Source organism: Hemiscyllium ocellatum, chromosome 16, assembly GCF_020745735.1.
Source record: "Hemiscyllium ocellatum isolate sHemOce1 chromosome 16, sHemOce1.pat.X.cur, whole genome shotgun sequence".
NCBI lineage: Eukaryota > Metazoa > Chordata > Chondrichthyes > Orectolobiformes > Hemiscylliidae > Hemiscyllium > Hemiscyllium ocellatum.
The window spans coordinates 14,758,493-14,778,959 of NC_083416.1; the positions used below are offsets into that span (position 1 = coordinate 14,758,493).

Here is a 20,467-nt window from a genome sequence, read left to right on the forward strand (position 1 = left end):
ATTAGTTGGTCAGATTGCAAGAATGTGCTGTGCAGAGACTATTTTGGAAACTTTAAGGCTTGGTGCTGCCAGGCTTAGTCCAGATTCCTGGAGTTGAGTAAATGGGGTGAAGTGATTTCTATACAAGGTCAACAAAAACTACTTTTGTCAATTTCTCCATTTGGTGTCGGGGCAGTTGGCCATAGTGTACATTAATATTCAGTAGGCTGAATAAATCAATGACACTTTATTATTAAAGAAGTGTCGGAGGGAGAAATTGGGAAATTATAGGTGTTTTAGAGCTGGTCATTGAAAACCAGCATGGAATTGTGAAGGAAATGTCTAATAAACAAAATTGAATTTCTTGAAGTTAAGAAATATGGCAGATAAAGGATGGTCGATTAATAATGTCTTTCAGAATGCATTCAAGAGGATTCCACACATGGGAAATTTTAAAAATGCAAATGGAATTGGAGACAATCTGTTGGTTTGGATTGGGAATTTATTAGGAAGGATGCAAGATGGTGGATAAATAATGATTGATGGGATGCCACTAGTGGTGTATGTGTTAGCAGAAGATGTTTGTTACGTGGCACAGCAGATAGTTTAGATGAGAGGTGGATGTTGTCACTGGACAAAATTGGGGTAGAAATGTTAGGTCATCCATTTCTCAATCCAAGATTAGAGTATCTTCGAAACGAGAAGAAGCTGGGAACTGATAATGCTTATAAAGGTTCAGGAATAAGAGTACAGAACTCACTAACAGCTGATGGATTGGTATGATAATGGTTTTTTTTTAGAGAAAGCAGTAGAAGTTATTCTCCAATTGTTCAGAGTTCTGGTTAGGCCACATCTGTTAACTTCTGGGCATGACACCTTAAGAATAATAGTCTAGATCTTGTGGTCAGCTGTCTAGCAGTGATGATGACCACTGACTGGGCTGAGAAATGCATGCTAATCTGGTTAATTGACTAAAGTGCAAATTTCAACTGCTTGCTGCAACATGGTCCACCAACAAGAGTATCTGCAGGAAGGCCTTGCACTAAACCAATTACACTGAAAGGGAATCAGAAAATTGAAACAATTAAATTACTTATCAGCCATTCACCTTGATTCTTTACCAGTTTGTGCATTAATTTCTGTCCAAACAGGATTGTTAAACAGAGAGCTGAACTTGTGGATGCGTCTGTGAACAGTCTCTGCACCTGCTGACACTGACTGTAAATAAATCAGTGTTAAATCCAGTGCTGGTTATAGGCACTAAGTCAAAAATCAAGTACAGCTACCTAACACTCAGTTGTGGCTCTCCGACACCATCCTTGAAGGTGGCTCTCTGACACTATCATCTGTCTGGACCACTGACAACCTTGTGACTTCCAGTTTTCAATACACATGACTACTGAATGTTGTGGCACCATTCCAACTTTGATTAGCAGCAAATATTTCCTGTGTAGCTGCCCTCAGGATTTTGTACTTCAAACCATTACATTACATTGACTTTGGATGGATAGCTAGTACAGATTCAGAGGAATAGTTTGCGTTCAATAAATAAGGAACTGTATATATAATAGTGTAGTGTGTGAATAGGATAGATGGAGAGCAATTATTTCCACTAGTGGCAGAGTCCAGATTAAAGAGTGCAACCATTGAATAATAGATATTTTTAATCAATCTGTGCCGATAGGTTTTGACATGTTTAGAACAGATAGGAATGAACTCTGGCCAAGACCACTGTGCCATAAGAGCCCTATAACCTTTGAATTGTATAGTGTCAGCAAACACTTCAGAAGGGATTTGGAAATCCCTCGTTCCCCCACTCTGTCTATCTGAGACATAATTTTGAGGAAAACAAATGGCTGATATCACACTGCAGAACTGGCTATGGATCCTATCTAAATTGCAGCTCAGGTTCTGACTTGACTGATGTGTAACTCCATTTGTAGCAGATTTTCTTGTGTATCTGGAGAGTTTAGTGATTTGCTCGGATCTGAATTTGATAATCCAGGCCATTCCAGAATGATTGCTGCATTGTTACTGGTGTCTTCGCCCAAACATGCATTAAACTGAGACCCTCCCATTCTACTGTGTGTTTAAGATTATGGAACATTATTTCAAGAAGAACAGGAATGTCTTGTGTCCCAGCTGACTGACTTCCTTCTAACAACAGCAAATTACAGATATTGCTAGTTTATTTGTATGCTAGTTATTGAACAGGGTAGCCTCATTACATTATACAGAAATTCATCGTGCATTAAACCTTTGGTGAAGTCTTGTACATTTTCAGTATTCTTGTTTTCTTCAGTTTCTTGCTTAGTCAGTTGTGGATGCAGCTTTCTTTGAAACAGTTTGTCAAATCCAAACATTTCTGTGTTTAAAGGCAGAGGAGGTCAATCAGCTCTGCGTTTTGCTCGCCTGAGAATGGAGAAGAGACACAACTATGTGCGGAAGGTAGCAGAGACGGCTGTGCAGCTCTTCATCAGCAGCGACAAGGTGAACGTAGCAGGTCTAATCTTGGCTGGATCAGCTGATTTCAAAACTGAACTCAGCCAGTCTGATATGTTTGATCCGGTAAGCTAAATATTAATTGTGTGCTTATTGAATTGGAAATACATCGAACCGCCTGCCAATTTGTGAATCACAAAATACTACTGTTTACACAGGATCAGTCATATATATTAATTTTAAACTGGGAAACTAACTGTAATATTGCCAAGTTGCAGATGAGACAAAGTTGGATAAAAGGTAGAACTGTGAGAAGGATGCAGACAAGTTGAGTGAATGGGCAAATGCATGGCAGATGAAGAATAAAGCAGATAAATGTGAGGTTGTGGGTGGGGTGGGGCTGCAGCTTATTCTCTGGTTCTAGATTAGGAAAGAGGGAGGTGCAGCAAGAACTGGCTGTTGTACATCAGTTGCAAAACGTGTGAAAGCAGATGCAGCAGGCAATGAAGAAGACAAAAGGATTCGAGAACAGGTTCAGGAGCATCTTGCTGTAATTGAACAGCGCCTTGGGGAAACCATAGCTGAAGCATTGTGTGCAGTTTTGGTCTCCTTATCTGAGGAAGGATGTTCTGGCTATGGAAGGAGTGTACCAAAGGTTTACCAGAATGGTTCCTGGAATGGTAGGGTTGCTGTATGAAGTCACACTGGATTGGTTCGACTGTATTCATTGAAGTTTAGAAGAATGAGGGGGTCTCATAGAAACCTATAAAATTACTACAGGTAAATGCAGGAAGGAGCTTCCTGATGACCACAAAGACCCGTGTCAGGGGTGATAAAGGTATGGGATTGGCCATGCTAAATTACCTCATAATGTACAGGGATGTGTAAATTAGGTGGATTGGCCATGGTAATTGCAAGACTATGGAGCTAGGGTGGGTTTGGGTTAGTTGTTTCTTGGAGCGTTGCTGCACTTGATGGGCCGAACTGACTCTTTCTGCAATATATAGATTCTATGAAGGATGGATTTGTTCTACAGCTTTGGAAAGTTACTTTTCATTTAGAATTTAGATTTGAATCCAGAAAGAATTCCTCATTCGTATTGTGATGCAAATGTTTTTACTACTTCACTGTCTGACAGCACCCCCAGTATTGATTGTTTTCAGCATCAACAGGTGTTACGGATTTTGATTTTCACCAAAACTTTGTGTTGAGGAAAGGAGAAAGTGTTCAACCATTTATTCCTTGATCTGTTGCATTATTCATCAAGTTAATGTCCAAGCTGTGAAATAATTGCATATGTCAACATTTGCTTCAGATTCCTTAACTTTTTGTGTTACAAGGATCAAGCAATGTCAGAATTAAAAAGAACCCATTTTCTGATTTTTGTTTAGTATCTTGTGATTTCTGGGAGGTGCGACTTTTCTCATGGTGTTGAGACAGCATTTGGTGAGACCACTGTCTTCTGCCTGTTATCCTGCATTTAGAAAGTAAACCCTCTACTTTAATTCACCAGTTTCTCCATCCCCCACCAATCTGTTTTGTTCACCGTGTAGAACTTTCCTTTGACTGGTCTGGTTACCATGGTGACAACGTGTGCAAGAAGTGTGTCCAACTGCAGCTTTTTGGCAAATTGTATTTCAGAACTGAAGCTACAAGTGAATTCACTGTGAAGCATACGTGATGCTGAACAAGTCATGGATAGTGCATTCAGTGAGGTAGTCCCATCACAGGTGAAGACTCGACAAGCAGAAAGGGCAACTTGGCTTGGAGTCCTCCTTTGTCTGTGAAGGTCGAACAGCGACTTAGAAGCTCAGATTTGTATATTTGAGCAATTCAGCACACTTTGACCTCATTCACATGACAGGCACTTCAGGTGTTGATGGCCCACCCAGTGGGCTTAATTGGAAAGTCATTAAGCTAACAATAGCTTCCTCACACACACACACACACACACACACACACACACACACACACACACACACACACACACCAGAAGTTCTGTTTTGAGGTGTTGTAACAATAAAAGCATGAGAGCCTGTTCTAGAATTATGAGTCTTTGCTTTCTTTTGTTCACAGCTGGCTCGAAAGAGACTGCTTATTTCCAAGTACAGAAACATTATGGAAGAAGGGTCGCTGGATTTGAAACATTAATTCTGCTTTCTGTCCACAAATGTGCCAAATCTGAGTTTCTCTCATAGTTCTGTTTTGTTTCAGATTTCCATCACCTGCGATTCTTTATTTTATTTTCATCTCCAGGTCCCTTGTGTCAGCTTTAGCTAGAATAACACAATAAAGCAGGGTGTTCAGAAGCTTGTGGGGCTGTGATCTTGTAGCAAACATAGATGTTGGTGAAGCTCCGGTGTAGCAGCATCTGTGGACAGAAAAGCAGCGATGTTGTTTCGAGTCGAGTTTGACTGTTCTTCAGAACTGGCATTCTGTACTGTTTGATTTATACTTTTGCCCTGATTGTAGTTGTGCTGAAAGAGGCTATCTTTGTTAGTGCTGGTAAATCCTTCAGCTAATTTAACACAACACAGTAAAGCTCACCTCGTCTCATAATCTGTTAAAATATGAGTGACAGAGAACCACTCAAATTCCATTATTTAACACAAAAATATCAATTTATTCTTTAACTCTAAAAGTGAACATTAAACAACAACTATTTCCAACTCTATGCCTCCTTTCTCTTAAAGGTTTGTTATCTATCTCCCACTGTATAACAATACTGATCCAATAAAGTCCCTATTAAATTTACAGCAACTTAATTTTTCAAAACCAAGCAGTGGCTGTTGTCTCCAGCGTTAGTCTTCCCCTGTTTGTAGATCTCCCTGGGTCGTCCTCAGACTTCTGTTGCAAAGATATTTCACATGAAAAAGGTGCCTTTGACAGAGTGTTGTGAATAGCAGTCTTTCAGTGGCAGTTAGTGCTCTTTCTGGCCAATTGTCCAAAATGCCTGCTTTTTTTTATACCCCAAATATCGGATCCTCTCATTGGTTCGATGTTGTCAAAATAATAAAATTAAAAATATGTTTCACTTTATTATCTTGGCTTAATTTGAACTGCTGTAAAAACAACTGGGATATCTAGGTTACAGCCAAATGTTACATCTTTAATTCTCCAGCACACTCTGTGAATGCTAGTCAGTCGCATGACGACAGGTGTTTGCCAGCTTTCAGCTTTCATTCTCTCTCTCAAAGGTACTGTAAAGTTACAGTACATACCTTCAACTTCCTAACACTTCCTTGCTGCTGGAGAACTTGAATCATAACACCAAATTCTGCAGTCAGTAACGTGAGCTATCTGCAAATGAAGGAAACAGGCTATGTCAAGTTTTTCTGTGCCTGTAAAGACCTCTAGTTTTCACCCGTGGAGGAAATGGCTCCACTGAGTTTGGGCACAGTCTGGCTCCAGTCTGCGCTACCTTGCCTGTGATCCATAACTATTAAGGATTTATTTTGGTATTTAAAAGCCATGCAAGTGTAAATTGGAAATGGGAGACTGCCACTTCTGTACTGTTTGATCTAATGGTGTTTTTTTTCTTAGATTACTGGAAATACTTGCCTCATCATATATCTTTATGCTTTTGTGCACAGCGATTGCAGAGCAAAGTACTGAAACTAGTGGACATCTCTTATGGAGGTGAGAATGGTTTTAATCAAGCAATCGAACTGTCGGCTGAAGTCTTGTCCAGTGTGAAGTTCATTCAGGAGAAGAAACTAATAGGTAAGAAATTCCGGCTGTTGTTCTCTGCAAATGTTTTAGATTTCTTTTAAAAAGAATGCTCGCATTTTATGATGCCTTTCACAGTCTCTGTCTCAGAGCACGTTATAGACAGTCACGAAACTATCATGTAGGAAGCATGACAGCCAATCCTCCCACTGCAAAATTCAATCAATTGCAGTGAGATAATGGAGTTGATGATGGTTGCTCTTTACTGGCCCGATGGCAGTGGTGTTCCACCTGGAGTCATAAACTCTCATTGAATGTTGTATTACCCTCACCTACTCTCTGTATATACGGTTACTTTGAGTAAAGTTGAGTGGAGAGTGACCAGAGAAAATAACCAACAGGGTCCTGTTACTTATGTTGGTGTGTATTCTTTGTTTCTTTTGTTGGATCATTTTGGTTTAAACCATAATTTTTTAAAAAATTTAGGGCGATATTTTGATGAAATCAGCCAGGATACAGGAAAATACTGCTTCGGAGTGGATGACACGTTGAAAGCGCTGGAGATGGGTGCAGTTGAAATTCTGATAGTTTACGAAAATCTAGATATAATGCGATATGTTCTCCGCTGTCACGGCACAGAAGGTATTTGGAAATCTCCTCTGTCAATTTTTCACCATCATGTTTACACTTCGTAGGATGTAGTTAAGACTGGATGTAATTGTTAATATATAACTGATATTTGAAATAAGCAGGCATATTAATTGTCTTCTAATTTCCTAGAAGAGAAAATCTTGTACCTGACACCTGAACAAGAGAAGGATAAATCCCATTTCACAGACAAAGAGGTACAGTTTTATTTGTACACAAAACAGCAGCAAATGGGGTGAAAGGCAATTTTTGAGGCTTTGCATTCTAAATGTTTTTGATTTTGATTAAAATGAGGGGTGTTTGCTAGGAATGACTGTCATATGTGGGATCTCTAACATGAGACCTATGAAAGGTCACTGGTTTGTGTAGACTCTTTCTCCCCCCCCGCCACCCCCCCACCCGCCACCGTTCAACCCGAGATGGCACCGACTTGCATTTAGGATGTGGTCACGGAGCTTGTAAATTATCTAATGGTTATTGAGGTGCACCTTCAAACTGTTTCATTGATGCATAATAAAAAAAAATTATATTGAACCAATGATGAGACATTCGGAGGGCTGACCAAACGTTTAATCCAAGATGTTAGTTTTATGAAGTGTTTTAAGAGAAGAGAGAAAGGTGAAGAGATGTCGGGAGTCGATTACAGAGGAGGACAGAGACAGAGGTTGAGAGAGATATCAAAAACTTGAGACCTAGACGGTTGAAGGCAAATCAATTCAGGATTAACTGAAAGATTCAAACTGGAAAAATGCACAGTCGGCTGAGCTATGTCCAGCAGGCAATAGAACAATGAAGTTCACAGCAAAACACATCATTCAGTTTTTGCGCACACTTTTGAATATTGCTGTGAAGTAAGACCTGTTGCCAGAACTTTTTGTCTTACACTTACAAGGACAAAGGAAATGCTAAATTTTAAATGATCGCTGCAATTTATACTCAGGCGAAAAGACAGTTGATTGGTTGGCCAGCTGACTTTGGTAGAAGCATTGCCATGGAGAAAGCTGTGGGAGATGTACGCTCCCAAAACTCCTGAGTAATTCAGTAAAGTGCAAGGCTTGAACATTTTCCTTTTGTTTGCAGAGGACGGGTCCCTGTGTACGAATGTATGTCGCTTCTAGCAAGGGTAAATGAGCCACAGTACAAGCTCGACTGATTATCTTAAATTCAGTGCCAGTGTGATGCCAGGTACGTAGGCCCAACAATTGGCTGATCAGACCAAACAGCATGTTCCTTCGGTTGTTCATAATGCATAGATTAGAGACTGAACTCAACCAGCCCGTGCTTGCAAAACTCAAAAAAAAAAAGTCACTTTTGGGCATTTCTATTTCAAAACAAATTAGAATAGACAGGAACATGATAAAAAGTATGCCTCTCCTGGAGTGGTTTGCCGACAACTTTCAGCACTTGCTGACCAATCGTGAGTCTGCAAATAGCTACACTAACCACCAATTTAAGATAATTGGTGGAGCTTGTAATGTGGCTCATTTACATTTGCTCAAAGCTTGCTTCAACAACATATCTCTCCTTTCAACACGATTCCAATTCTGTACTCCCAAGAAACTGTTTACATGTACTTTGAGTGTGAATTTTGTCTTAAGTTTCACTTTCCTTTACCTTCTTGACCAGTGAAATAACTCTATTCTCTGACACGAGATAAGCCTTGTGAGCGAAGCACTTTGATAGTTAGATTTGTACACAGTGTCCTGAATTTTTTTTGTCATGTGTCTGCTGGTTGCTATGGAGTAACCAAGTCAAATGCATTCACTCAAAACCTTATTCACATTTTTTTTAGTGCTGCAATAGATTTTATCTAATGAACGTGAGTTGTGAATGGGGATTAATTAAGATTTGTTGCTGTTTTTCATACCTTGATATTATTGCTTCAAGTTAACAACTGACTGGATTGAAATGAAGGCATTCTGGGTTGAGTCTCAGTTATTCTTCGGGTTAAAACATTGCCTATTTTGAACTTGATTACATATAGGTAAGACCATATATTGCGGATTGTGACACTATCGTGTGTGCCACTTTTTACACGCAAAACTCAACACTGAAGTGCTAGATATGGGTGTAGTTATATTAATTACAGATAGATGGTCGTCTTAAAATTTCAGTGAGGAACAAAGTTGAAGTTGCAAAATGTAAAATTCATTTTGGTTTTGTTTCTTCTATTTTTTAAAAAAAAACAAAAATGTAGACTGGACAGGAACATGAACTGATAGAAAGCATGCCCCTCCTGGAGTGGTTTGCCAACAACTACAAAAAATTTGGAGCTACCCTGGAGATCGTCACAGACAAGTCGCAAGAAGGATCTCAGTTTGTGAAAGGCTTTGGTGGGATTGGTGGTAAGAGCTGCACGTTTGAGCTGTGAATTGTATAGTCAACTGACCAACTGTTGCTGTTGAATCATAATACCCACCATTCGCTAATCTGTACTTCCAAAAGCACTAGACCGGTGAGTCTGACATGAATGGTGATAGCTGGAAAAGTGCAGCAGGTCAGGCAGCATCCACGGAACAGGAGATTCGACGTTTTGGGCATAAGCCCTTCATCAGGATGATGCCCGAAACCTCGAATTTCCTGTTCCTTGGATGCTGCCTGACCTGTTGCGCTTTTCCAGCAACACTCGGCTCTGATCTCCAACATCTGCAGACCTCACTTTCTCATCAATGGTGAGTAAGTTGTTGGGAGGGGATTCTGAGAGACAGAATCTACATACATTTGGAAAGGCAAGTACTTATAAGGGATAGTGAGCATCACCTTATGCATGGCAAATTGTGTCTCAAACCTGACTGAAGTTGTTTGAAGAGATGACCAAGAAGATAGATGAGGGAAGAGTGGTAGATCTCTGCATGGATTTCAGCAAGGCCTTTGACAAGGTACCACAGGATAGACTGATTATTAAAAATAAGTCACATGGGATCCAGGGCGAGTCAGCAATTGGATTCAAAATGAACTTGATGTTTGGAGACAGAGGGTGGTGGTAGAGAGTTGTTTTGCAGACCGGAGGCCTGTGACTAGCAGTGTGCTGCAAGGATTGGTGCTGGGTCCATTGTTATTTGTCGTTTATAGAAAGGATTTTGATGTCAATACAGGAGGCATAGTAAGTTTGTGGATGACGCCAAACTGGTAGTATAGTGGACAGTGAAGAAGGTTATCTAAATGAACAATGGGATCCTGATCAACTGCCAGTGGCTGAGTTTATTTCAGATAAATGCGGGGTGTTGCATTTTGGTAAAACAAAACCAAGGTAGGGCTTGCTTAGTTAATGTAAGGGGCCTGGGGACTGTTATTTAAGTGAGAGACCTCAGGGCGCAGATGTATAGTTGCCTCAAAGTGGCATCGCAGGTAGGCAAGATGGAGGAGGTTTTTGGCATGCTTATCTTCATTGGTCAGAGCATGGATTACAGGAGTTGAGGTGCCATCTTACTGCTGTACAAGACATTGGTGAGGCCACATTTGGAATTCTGTGTACAATTCTGGTTGCCCTGTTATCGAACAATGTTATTAAAATGGAAAGGGTGCAAAGAAAAGGCATGTTGCCAAGCCTGGAGGGTTTGAGTTATTAGGACAGGCTGGTAGGCGGGGACATTTTCTCCTGGAGCGTGGAGGCTGACGTAGCATCCGAGGAACAGGAAAATCGACGTTTCGGGCAGGAGCCCTTCATCAGGAATCACTCCTGCCCAAAATGTCGATTTTCCAGTTCCTCAGGTGCTGCCTGACATGCTGTGCATTTGCAGCACCACTCTAATCTTGACTCTGATCTCCAGCATCTACAGTCCTCACTTGTGCGTTGGAGGATGAGGGACGATCTTATTGGAATTTATAAAATAAAAGGGGGCATAGATATGGTGAACGCAAGATCGTTTCCCCTGAGGAGGGAAGTCCAAAACTAGAGAGTTTAAGAAGGGGAGGAGAGATTTTATAGAGGATCGTACATGTATGGTCCAAGCTGCCAGAGCATGTGGTAGACGCAGGTGCCTCTTTAGAAGGACATTTGGGCAGGTACGTGGATAGGAAAGGTTGAGAAGGATTTGGGACTAGTTCAGGTAAATGGAACTATTCAGTTTGGGAAACTTGGTTGGCACGGATGAGTTGGGCCAAAGGGCATGTTTCCATACTAAATGCCAAATTGCTGGTCCATTATAGTCAGACGAAGACAAATACTTGAGTTTGTTTACAAGTAAGAGGTTACACTGAAGATAGGTCACATGATATATCAACTGAAGATAAAGTCATAGAGATTTACAGTGCAGCACAGAAACAGACCCTTCAGTCCCACTCGTCCATGCTGACCAGAAATGCTAATCTCATTTGCCAGCATTTGTCCCATATCCCTCTAAACCTTTCCTATTCATATACCAAGCTGGGTGGCTTTTAAATGTAGTTGTGCAAGCTCCCACCACCACTTCTCGCAGCTCAATCTATACATGCACCACTCTGCATGAAAAAGTTGTTCCTTAAGTCCCTTTTAAATCTATCTTCTCTTCTTAAACAAATCCCCTCTAGTTTTAGATTCTGCTATCCTGGTGGAAACATCTTGGCTATTTATCCTATGTATACCCCTCATGATTTTATAAACTACTTTAACGTCACCCCTCAGCCTCCGACACTCCAGGCAAAATGGCCACAGCATATTCATCTTCTCCCTATATCTCAAACTCCCCTATCTTGGCAACATCCTTGTCAGTCTTTCCTGAATCTTATCAAGTTTAACAATATCTTTCCTATGGCAGGGACACCAGAATTGAATGAAGTTTGCCAAAGTTGGCCTAACCAATGTCTTGTACAGCCATAGCACAACCTCCTAACATCTGACCAATAAAGGCAAGGACACCAAATGCTACCTTCACCACCCTGTCTGCCTGTGGCTCCACTTTCAAGGAACTAGAAACCTGTATCCGGAGGACTTTTGATAGGCATCACTCTCCAGGACCTTACCATTAAGTGTATAAGTCCTGCCCTGATTTGCTTTTCCAAAATGCACACCTCGCATTTATTGAAATTAAACTCCATCTGCCAATCCTCAGCCCATTGGCCCATCTGATCAAGGCCCTTGATGTACTCTGAGGTAACCTTTGCTGTCCACTACACCACCAGTTTTGGTGTCATCTTCAAACTTACTAACTATTGTTCCTATATTTACACCGAACTCAATTACATAAATATCAAAAAGCAGTGGACCCAGCACCGATCCTTGTGGCACTCCACTGGTCACAGGCCTCCAGTCTGAAAAGCAGCCCTCCACCACCGCCCTCTGTCTTCTACCTTTGAGCCAGTTCTGTATCCAAATGGCTGGCTTTGCTACGTTCCTTGTGATCTAACACCTCTAACCACTCCAGCATGCAGAACCTTGTCAAACACCTTACTGAGGTCAATAAAGACAACGTCCTTTGTTCTGCCTTCATCTATCTTCTTGGTCACTTCTTAAAAAAAGTCAAGTTAGTGAGATATTATTTTCCACGTACAAAGTCATGTTGACTATCCCAAATAAATCCTTGTCTTTCCAAATACATGTAAATCCTGTCCCTCTGAATCCCCTCCAACAACATGTCCACCACTGACATCAGGCTCACCAGTCTATAGTTCCCTGGCTTTTCCTTGCCATCTGTCTTCAATAACCTCCAGCCGATGATACAAAGATGAAGACAGGATTTCTAAAAGCACAAGCACGGGCACCGCTGTTGACCATTCAGCCCTTGAGCCTGCTGTGTCATTGGAGATGAAGACTTATCATCTACCTCAGTACCACTTTCCCATTGCTATCCCCCTGTCCCTTGATGTCATTAGCAATGATATTTCGGTCTTAAACATTCTGGTTGAGCCTCCACAGCATCTGAAATAGAGAATTGCAAAGGTTCACCACCCTCATGAGTGAAGAAATTCATCCTCATCTCAGTCCTAATTGGTTTACTGTTTATTCTGAAACTGCACACCCAGGATACTTTGTGTATCTACTTATCTATCCTTTTAAGATTTTTGGAAATTACTAAGAGATTACCCCTCATTCTTCTAAACTCTAGAGAATGCAAACAATACCGTTACAACAAAGAAACCTCCACTGTTAGTGGAGTTTTGGGGCATTATAGAGTCAGAGTCATAGAGATGTACAGCATGGAAACGGATCCTTTGGTCCAACCCGTCCATGCCGACCAGATATCCCAACCCAATCTAGTCCCACCTGCCAGAACATGGCCCATATCCCTCCAAAACCTTCCTATTCATATACCTATCCAAATGCCTCTTAAATGTTGCAATTGTACCAGCCTCCTCCACATCCTCTGGCAGCTGTTTCCATACATATACCACCCTCTGTGTGAGAAAGTTGCCCCTTAAGTCTCTTTTATGTCTTTCCCCTCCAACCCTAAACCTATGCCCTCTAGTTCTGGACTCCTCGACCCCAGGGAAAAGACTTTGTCTATTTATCCTATCCACGCCTCTCATAATTTCGTAAACCTCTATAAGGTCACCCCTCAGCCCCAGCCTGTTCAGCCTCTCTCTGTAGCTCAAATCCTCCAACCCTGGCAACATCCTTGTAAATCTTTTCTGAACGCTTTCAGGTTTCACGACATCTTTCCGATAGGAAGGAGACCAGAACTGCACGCAATATTCCAACAGTGACCTAACCAATGTCCTGTACAGCCGCAACATGACCTCCCAACTCGTGTACTCAATACTCTGACCAATAAAGGAAGCATACCAAACGGCTGCTTCACTACCTTATCTACCTGTGACTCCACTTTCAAGGAGCTATGAACCTGCACTCCAAGGTCTCTTTGTTCAACAACACTCCCTAGGGCCTTACCCATGGGGAGAAAATTCTTCACTGGAATTTCACAGTGCAGTGGTTTTTTATAACTGACAAAACTATCTAATCCTACCACAAACCTTCCACTCTACAACCTTGCACATGTAAACCTTTTAAATAAACACCGACCTAGCCTTAAAACCAACTTGTGCAGGATCAAAAATTAATGAGCTAATTTGTCATAAAACAAACAGATAAGTATTATGGACTACACCAAACCCCTTTGAAGTATTCAGAAGACAGTGTAGACCTAATGTTTTCTTATTTTAAAGGTAAATAGAAGGTGTTGTGTTCCAGATGCAATTTGATTGGCTAAACTACCAGATTTAAAGCAAAACTCAGGTACTCATCCGCTCTAGTTAAAATATAAAAGGAAGAAAAAATTTGGAATAACAACTCTGTTAGAAAACTTAACAAAATAATAGATGCAGTAACTATTACTAATTAGCTGTCCAATATAGTAATATCCCATAAATGCACCTTTGGCAAATGGCAAATTCAGAAAATATTGTCTCTCATGCAACTCTGGTAGCCCAGGAGGAAGAAACATCAGGAGAAAATTGACGATAGCACCTGGGAGAGATTTACTGCAGCTTCCAGCCCCACTGGGTTCCCAACAACAACTGCTGATAACTACAAAATCCTGTTCTGTTGGAGCTTTATCACACCCATTCAGGCAACTTCTATTGTTACAACTTATTTTTTTAAAAACATGCTGTTTATTGTCATGGGTCTGGTGGACTGTTTGGCACCTCTGCCTTTAAAGCAGCCTAATAATAAAAAAAACAGGACTTTATAACCTCTTAAAGCCATAGTATTGTCATGCAAGTCCTGTTGGATCTGGATGAATTGCGACTGTGTTGCCAACTAAAGAAATTGAGGGTTTGGTTAAGAAAAAGAAGGAAGCATATGTGAGGTATAGACAGGATAGATCGAGTGAATCCTTAGAGTATAAAGAAAGTAGGAGTATTACTGAAGAGAGAAATCAGGAGGGCAAAAAGGGGACATGAGATAGCATTGGCAAATAGAATTAAGGAAAATCCAAAGGGTTTTTACAAATATATTAAGGACAAAATGGGTAACGAGGGAAAGAATAGGGCCCCTCAAAGATCAGCAAGGCGGCCTTTGTGTGTAGCCACAGAAAATGGGGGAGATACTAAGTGAATATTATGCATCAGTATTTACTGTGGAAAAGGATATGGAAGATATAGATTGTAGGGAAATAGATGGTGAAATCTTACAAAATGTCCAGATTACAGAGAAGGAAGTGCTGGATGTCTTGAACTGGGAAAAGGTGGATAAATCCCCAGGTCCTGATCAGGTGTACCCGAGAACTCTGTGGGAAGCTAGAGAAGTGATTGCTGAGTCTCTTGCTGAGATATGTGGATCATCGATCGTCACAGGTGAGGTGCCGGAAGACTGGAGGTTGGCAAACGTGGTGCCACTGTTTTAAGAAGGGCGGTTAAGATGAGCCAGGGAACGATAGACCAGTGAGCCTGACGGTGGTGGGCAAGTTGTTGGCGGGAATCCTGAGGGACAGGATGTACGTGTATTTGGAAAGGCAAGGACTGATTAGGGATAGTCAACATGACTTTGTGCGTGGGAAATCATGTCTCACAAACTTGATTGAGTTTTTTTTTGAAGAAGTCATAAAGAAGATTGATGAGGGCAGAATGGTGGATGTGATCTATATGGACTTCAGTAAGGTATTCAACAAGGTTCCCCATGAGAGACTGATTAGCAAGGTTAGATCTCATGCAATACAGAGAACTAGCCATTTGGATACAGAACTGGCTCAAAGGTAGAAGACAGAGGGTGGTGGTGGAGGGTTGTTTTTCAGACTGAAGGCCTGTGACCAGTGGAGTGCCACAAGGACCGGTGCTGGCTCCTCTACATTTTGTCATTTACGTAAATGATTTGGATGCGAGCATAAGAGGTGCAGTTAGTAAATTTGCAGATGACACCAAAATTGGAGGTGTAGTGGACAGCAAAGAGGGTTACCTCCGATTACAACAGGATCTGGACCAGATGGGCCAATGGGCTGATAAGTGGCAGATGGAGTTCAATTCAGATAATTATGAAGTGCTGCACTTTGGGAAAGCAAATCTTAGCAGGATTTATACACTTAATGCTAAGGTCCTAGGAAGTGTTGCTGAACAAAGAGACCTTGGAGTGCAGCTCCTTGAAAGTGGAGTCACCGGTAGATAGGATAATGTAGAAGGCATTTGGTATGCTTTCCTTTATTGGTCAGAGTATTGAGTACAGGAGTTGTGAGGTCATGTTGCGGCTGTACAGGACATTGATTAGGCCACTGTTGGAATACTGCGTGCAATTCTGGTCTCCTTCCTATTGGAAAGATGTTGTGAAACTTGAAAGGTCTCAGAAAAGATTTACAAGGATGTTGCCAGGGTTGGAGGATTTGAGCTACAGGGAGAGGCTGAACAGGCTGGGGCTGTTTTCCCTGGAGCGTCGGAGGCTGAGGGGTGACCTTATAGAGGTTTACAAAATTTATCAGGGGCTTGGGTAAGGTAAATAGGCAAAGTCTTTTCCCTGGGGTTGTGGAGTCCAGAGCTAGAGGCATAGGCTTAGGGTGAGAGAGGAAAGATAAAGAAGAGACCTAAGGGGCAACGTTTTCACAGAGGCTGGTATGTGTATGGAATGAGCTGCCAGAGGAAGTGGTGGAGGCTGGTACAGTTGCAGCATTCAAGAGGCATTTGGATAGGTATATGAATAGGAAGGGTTTGGGAGGATATGGGCCGTGTTCTGGCAGGTGGGACTAGATTGGGTTGGGATATCTGGTCGACATGGATGGGTTGGACGGACGGGTCTGTTTCCGTGCTGTACATCTCTATGACTCTATTTGGAAAAATGCCTGATCCTGACCTCTTGACAGTCATGTCTTTGATTCCAGTTAGCAATTTATCTCCTCCATCAGTGTAAAATCAAATTTTTATTATGAAATAATATCAATTTAGATCTGTGTGACTTGAATGGGGGAGCTAGGTAAGAATACTAATATCCAGATAGTGATTAAAGCTAAGAAAAAGGTGATAAATAATTCATCAAATGTACAGGACACCCAGAACACTTTGGAAAGTTTACTCAGTATAACGTAGCTACCATACTTCATGTATTTCAGCAGTGTCTGTATTCGATTATTTCTTACGGGCTTTAGGGCATCCTGAGGCTGTTAAAGGTGCTGTGTATGTTAAGTCTATTGTTTTAAACAGGTATCCTGCGGTACCGAGTGGACTTTCAAGGTATGGAATACCAGGGAGATGAGGAAGACTTTTATGACCTGGACGACTACTAGGTAGTTTGGACTAGGTCTGGTTACAGGTGCCTAACCCTCCAGCATCCAACCCAAGGAGTGAAGATCCACAGCGGAATAATCAATCCCTGCCTTAGAACAGACATTTACACAACTTGTGATACTCTAAATACATTGGAGATGGTGAATTTAAAAAAGATAACACTCTTCGATTTCTCATAGTGTCAATACAGCAGCAACACCAAACTACTGTGTTCCTAATGCCAGTTTGGACTAATCTTTTGAAAATTTCTTTTTTTTTTAATTTTTACTTCAATGGGACTTTTGTTGCTGTTGTATTTTATGAAATTCAGATTTTTTTACCTCCATATGTAGAGGCAAATAATAAAAATGGAATGCTATTGAACTTCATTTCTGCAGGCTGAATGGAGATGAGCTCTCTGTTTTCCCCCTTGGAGAGAGTTTCTATATTGGGAATAAAAGGCAACTTGAGTAACTTGTGCAGTGTATGACCCCATTTACATGGGTTATAGTGAGCCATGGCTGTACATGAGGGGGTGGGGGCTATAATAAGGCCTTTGTCATGCAAGTAATTAAAGTTAATCTATTTGAAATAAAGTGGGGGTACAGGCGAATTTTCAAATTCGCAACCAATTTTCTTTTTGGCTTCCGCCTTTGCGGAGGGAGTAGGAAAGAGTCCCTCAAGCCTTTTATATATAAAAAAATTGAAGAGGGGGTCATTTAAGTAGCATTTTGCCTGCTGCTAGGTATTGACAGGATGGGTGCTAGCGATATCTAGTGGTGGTATAAGGTGCTGTAACCCCAAGCAATATTTGTACCTGCAGTGGTCTCGATGGTTTTAAACTAGAGTTCCCATTCAACTGTATGAACAGTGGGTTTCCTTTGGCTGCTTGCAAGTCGAGAGCCAGTAAGTTCTAAATTTGGGATGTGTGATGGTTTTGATCTAGATGGCTATGTATTGTATTAACTTAGGATCTGCTCCATATTGGGGTTTATTGTTGGTACAGTACGAGCATGCACCCTTGGGATCATGCTGCAGGACCCAGCCTCTGCTGCACAAACTGCAAATTGGAAAATTGATGTCTGTGTGATTCTAGATAGCCCCACATTCTAGCAAAGGCATCCAGGCACCATCATCCACTCATTTGACGCAGGTATCACATTTCCATTGGGGTTTGAGTTCCTGTTGAGACAGTGCAAAGAAGCTCAAATTTAAACCCCTGGTATGACGATCCAGCAACCTGGACAAACCGAGTAAGGTGGCTGTTGTTGAACCAGAACAATTGAAGAAAAATGGTAACGAGAGCATGATTATTGTAATCAAACTGTAAACTGGTTAGAATAGAACATTAAAACCACACAGAGCAGTGAGGTCATATTAGTACAAAGGGACTGTCAGTGAACATTGACATTGGGATGGAGCTGAATTGTTGGACAGGCTTTGATTGGGACATAGATGGAGGGCAGATGTCAAAGGAAGGTTTTGTTGAGCAGCCTGTTTACTGAAATCTCTTGTTGGATAGGATCTGCTATTCCTTGTGTTTTAAGTAGTCACTTGTTAATATAGTTGAGGCAAAGTCATTAGGGTTGTTAACTAAATTGTATCACTTGTCACATTTCAATAATGAGTACTGAAAAATGCAGTGACGTTTTCTAATTTAAAGGTGGGACAAGTCAATGTACATTGCACACACTATAATGTTCTGAGTGACTGCTTGTAACATGCATGACATAATATTGAAATCAAACATATATCTGTTTATCTGTGAAATCATCTAATGGATAAGAGGAAGGCAGTGATTGTGTTGGGATGTGGTCTTAGTCGGATCAGATAATGGGGGAGATGGTTCCTGATTAGAATTTTCAAAAATACAACATCTTTCTCAAACTCTTTAACTCAGTCCCAGTGTTACAGTGTAGTTCACTTAATATGAATTAGGATTTCTTTCCTATTTGACAACTATTCAATGCATATAACACCATTGCCATTAATCAACAAGAGCCTCCACCTATTCATATCATCAACTTTGTAATGTGACTCGTATATGGTTCCCAAAGTCTCTTTCTAGCAAGATGTATATTTAATTGAATACAATAATACACTGTAGAGAGTTGTCAATTTGAAATCAGTTTCCCACTATGCTTCTGTTCATTGTCAGGATTAGAATGTTAAGTTTTCAAAAAACTTTGAGAGTACTGAAATCCGTTTGCAGCTTTTTGAAATGTGCTTTTCTGTCAAAACATCCAAAAATAGTCTTCTGTTTTAAATGAGTAAATTTCTAATGCTGAATATATAAACTAGAATTAAGAAAGCAAATGTGCAGATCATGACATGATTGCAATTCTGTTTTTGTCATTTTGGCCTTTGAAGTTTTCAGTACTCAAAAGAATTTATGGAGAACTTGCATTGAGGTCAAGAGCAAAAATGCAATGTCCTTCTATTTGTCCTCCCCAGCTCCTGTCCAAAAGAGAATTGTGCTGGACCATGCTTTTAGCACTGGGTTGCTCATACTGTGTAAATGGGGCCATTTTGATACATAAACCAGAAGAATATATATATATATAAATAAATATATATTTACTTTTTCAAATAGCCCACTGCTTGGTATAAGAAGTATGCATTGGAAAGTATGCAGCTCCTTTTGTAGTTTTAATGTTTACTATTTAAGTTTGGAAATGATGCCAAAATGTTTTTTGTATTTCTTTGACCAATGTATTCTCCTGATGAGGAAGTGATCTATTGAATTCAGAGAAAAGGGGTCGATCTCAGCTTTCGTGCACTGCAGCCTCTGCAGAAAGATTCCAAGCAGCAACTTGGTGTTGTGATGTACAGAAATGGAGAAGAGTATTAAAACCATATTTAAGAATATCATTGGTTTGAGTCTTGTTATTTTGAGCTGTTAGAGGAAACTTGAATCTCAGTAGAACTTAAGATTGTCCCTCATAACAGTAGTTTGCAAAGGCACTGTGAAACTGGACAGGAGAAAGTAGATGATACCATGTGTAATCAATCCACAACAGCAGCTCATCCTGGTCATGAGGCCATAGTTAACAGTTGGTCTCAGACCCCTTCCTGACTCAGGAGAGCAGCCGAGTAAAGTCACCAGAAAACCATGGGGTTTTGTATCATTAGAGATAACTGATGTTGAATTTAACCTGAGGAACACCAAACCCCAGGCAAGGGGTGAGATTGAGAAAATGGGATCTTCATGTGTGACTCGTATATGACTCGTGATCTCAGACAGTATGGGAATTGAACCTGTGCTGTTGGAGTCACTTTGCATTGCAAACTAGATGTCCAATCAACACAGCTAACTGGAGTGCAGTACCAGCTTTCTGTCATTTGTTCCATGATCCCTATTGGACAAAACTAGTGCAGTTATTGGATGGGGACAGGTAGGAATCTACATGAGAAATAGGCAGTTCAATGGCCTCTGACCTGAGGAGACCAAATGACTGCTACTGACTTCATTGTGATCCCATTCATAATTGATCAGTTTTGATCAGTTTCTATTGATCAGTATCAATAGAACCAAATCACAGGATTAATGTAGAAGAGGGCCATTCAACCTGTTTCCTCATTCGCTCTATATCCACTTCCTTAGGAGATGCATCAAAGAGGGATTTTT

The 20,467-nt window shown here is 40.9% G+C and overlaps 1 protein-coding gene across 2 annotated transcripts in view; it reads left to right on the forward strand.

Annotated features, from left to right (window-relative positions):
* Window positions 1-19,707, forward strand: part of LOC132823343 (eukaryotic peptide chain release factor subunit 1) — a 67,002-nt gene extending 47,295 nt beyond the window's left edge. The window contains exons 5-10 of one of the 2 annotated variants that reach the window (XM_060837058.1): window positions 2,357-2,547; window positions 6,015-6,144; window positions 6,577-6,732; window positions 6,871-6,935; window positions 8,936-9,083; window positions 16,777-19,707. In XM_060837058.1, the coding sequence (XP_060693041.1) occupies window positions 2,357-2,547; window positions 6,015-6,144; window positions 6,577-6,732; window positions 6,871-6,935; window positions 8,936-9,083; window positions 16,777-16,859 (773 nt within the window). In that variant the 3' untranslated portion in view covers window positions 16,860-19,707. Of the gene's footprint in view, window positions 1-2,356; window positions 2,548-6,014; window positions 6,145-6,576; window positions 6,733-6,870; window positions 6,936-7,818; window positions 7,885-8,935; window positions 9,084-16,776 lie in introns of those variants that run through there. The other variant, XM_060837059.1, reaches the window with a different exon arrangement.
* Window positions 19,708-20,467: the final 760 nt, after the last annotated feature.